The 1,824-nt window shown below is 43.1% G+C and overlaps 1 protein-coding gene across 1 annotated transcript; it reads left to right on the forward strand.

Annotated features, from left to right (window-relative positions):
• The first annotated feature begins 204 nt into the window (after positions 1–204).
• On the forward strand, positions 205–1,147 carry LOC112524881 (histone H2A.Z-specific chaperone CHZ1-like). Its single transcript, XM_025134825.1, has 3 exons — positions 205–247; positions 323–512; positions 874–1,147. Exons 1-3 carry the CDS (start codon positions 205–207, stop codon positions 1,145–1,147), a joined length of 507 nt encoding a protein of 168 aa, XP_024990593.1.
• The last annotated feature ends 677 nt before the right edge of the window (positions 1,148–1,824 follow it).

Genomic DNA, 1,824 nt, shown 5'->3' on the forward strand with positions numbered 1-1,824 from the left:
GAATACTAGCATCACCATTATTGATCATTGACTTTCTTTCTCAGCCATCATCTCATCTCCTCCTTCCTTGGTCTCCATCGCACGTGTTGATGATCCCATGGTGGTTGTCCCCACCATTGGTTAAGACATCACATAGGACCTAAGGTTGCTTTTCTCGAGGCACCTCAGACACTTACAACCAATCCTCAAGATGGAACATGTGCAATGACTAGTGTCAATCCTTCAGATGACGTTGAGAATCCCTCAGGTAAAGACCAAGCCTTCCCTTTTTTCTTTCATACAAACTCTTAGCCTTCTTATGGTCACTCTATTGACTCTACAGGTTTTTCAAGAAATAAACCCACAACCATAGAAACTGAAGCTGAAGGCATGGCTGAGGACGTCAAGCTAGGGATACCCGTTGTCGCCACAGTCCTTGATGAAATGGACAAGGTGCACAAGGCAATGCTCTTCAAGGGCGAACTGATAAACGGCCTCTCTGCTGTCAAATATGAGGTTTGTGATGTCAAGGAGTCGCTGATGGCGGTGAAGACTGAAGCCTAAGCCAACACTAAAATTGTAGATGTTCTATCCCGCAAAGCTAACAAAGCCTGCATGGTGAGCTACTTCAGCAAATCATCCAACTCCTCTAGCTACCGGCACTAGTCCCTGAACCATCATTCAGAGAAGCAGACCGTCAACAACTGGAAAGGGTAGTTGCTTTCAATATTCTCTAGGGTAAAGCTCTTTCCTCCCTATAGCACAAACTATAAGACCTCTCCTCTCATCTTAATGACCTCTCCTCTCGTCTTGATAATGCCAAAAAGGGGACGAAAGATAAAGAGGAAGAGAAAATTGTTGCTGATGATGCTGCTGCTTCAATCCCTAATGTAGATGCTCTGATCCCTACCCTGAGGATGCCATCGATGAAGATGATTCCGTGATCACTTCTGCTGATCATGAAGACCATCTCTCCACCTCTGCATTGCCAATTGCTGGTGATGAGGATGATGATGAAGACGATGATGAAGAGGAGAACGTTGAACTTCAAATCCCTGATGCCAGCAATGATCTTGGTGATGATGATGAAGATGATGAATTTTGCATCCAAGTCATCCCAAGACATCCAACACTGAAGGGAATCTCCATCTGGGAACCATCTTCCTAGGGGGAGAGACCTCCACTTCCTAGTCTCAATGGTCATTTTTCGAGAGAATCAAGATGCTGTGATGGAGTATCCTTCATACCTCGGACAATATGGCTTCTATGAGTGATTGAAGATTCGATAGGCTATTCAGAGATCTAAATCCAAGCACATGCCTTTGATTGAAGATGTCCTAAATAATTTATTCAAGAAGGTGTCAAAGATCATCGAAGTTCCTCCTCTGCCAAAGAAGCGCCCTCTCAAAGAAAATTCCTTTCAGAACCTGAAGACGGTCCATCCTACAAGAACGAGCACGAGACAATATTCTCAATGGATAAACTTCTCAAGGATCAAAAGAAGCCAAATATCTCTATGTTGAACTTGTCACAGGGTCCTTATATACCCAACACAGTGCACGTGAAACCTGAGTATGGACTTATGTTCATAGACTATGATGGTCAATACAAGTTTCAACGAGTATCCGAGTTCCATCTCTGCCCTGTAGATCACTCAGAGTATCTAAGGACTTGGCTAAATGTAATCTATTTGGAGAGATGAGGGAGCGCAAGATCAGAAAGGAAATGTTGAGATGCTAGAAGCTTGGAGAAGATGTCCCTGAATACATCAACTTCAGCAACTTAGATTAGAAGTCCTTTCAATCTTGTAATATTATTTTCTTTTCTTATCTTTCAGTGTATATC

Source organism: Cynara cardunculus (genome assembly GCF_001531365.2).
Source record: "Cynara cardunculus var. scolymus isolate 2C chromosome LG 13, CcrdV1, whole genome shotgun sequence".
Lineage (NCBI taxonomy): Eukaryota > Viridiplantae > Streptophyta > Magnoliopsida > Asterales > Asteraceae > Cynara > Cynara cardunculus.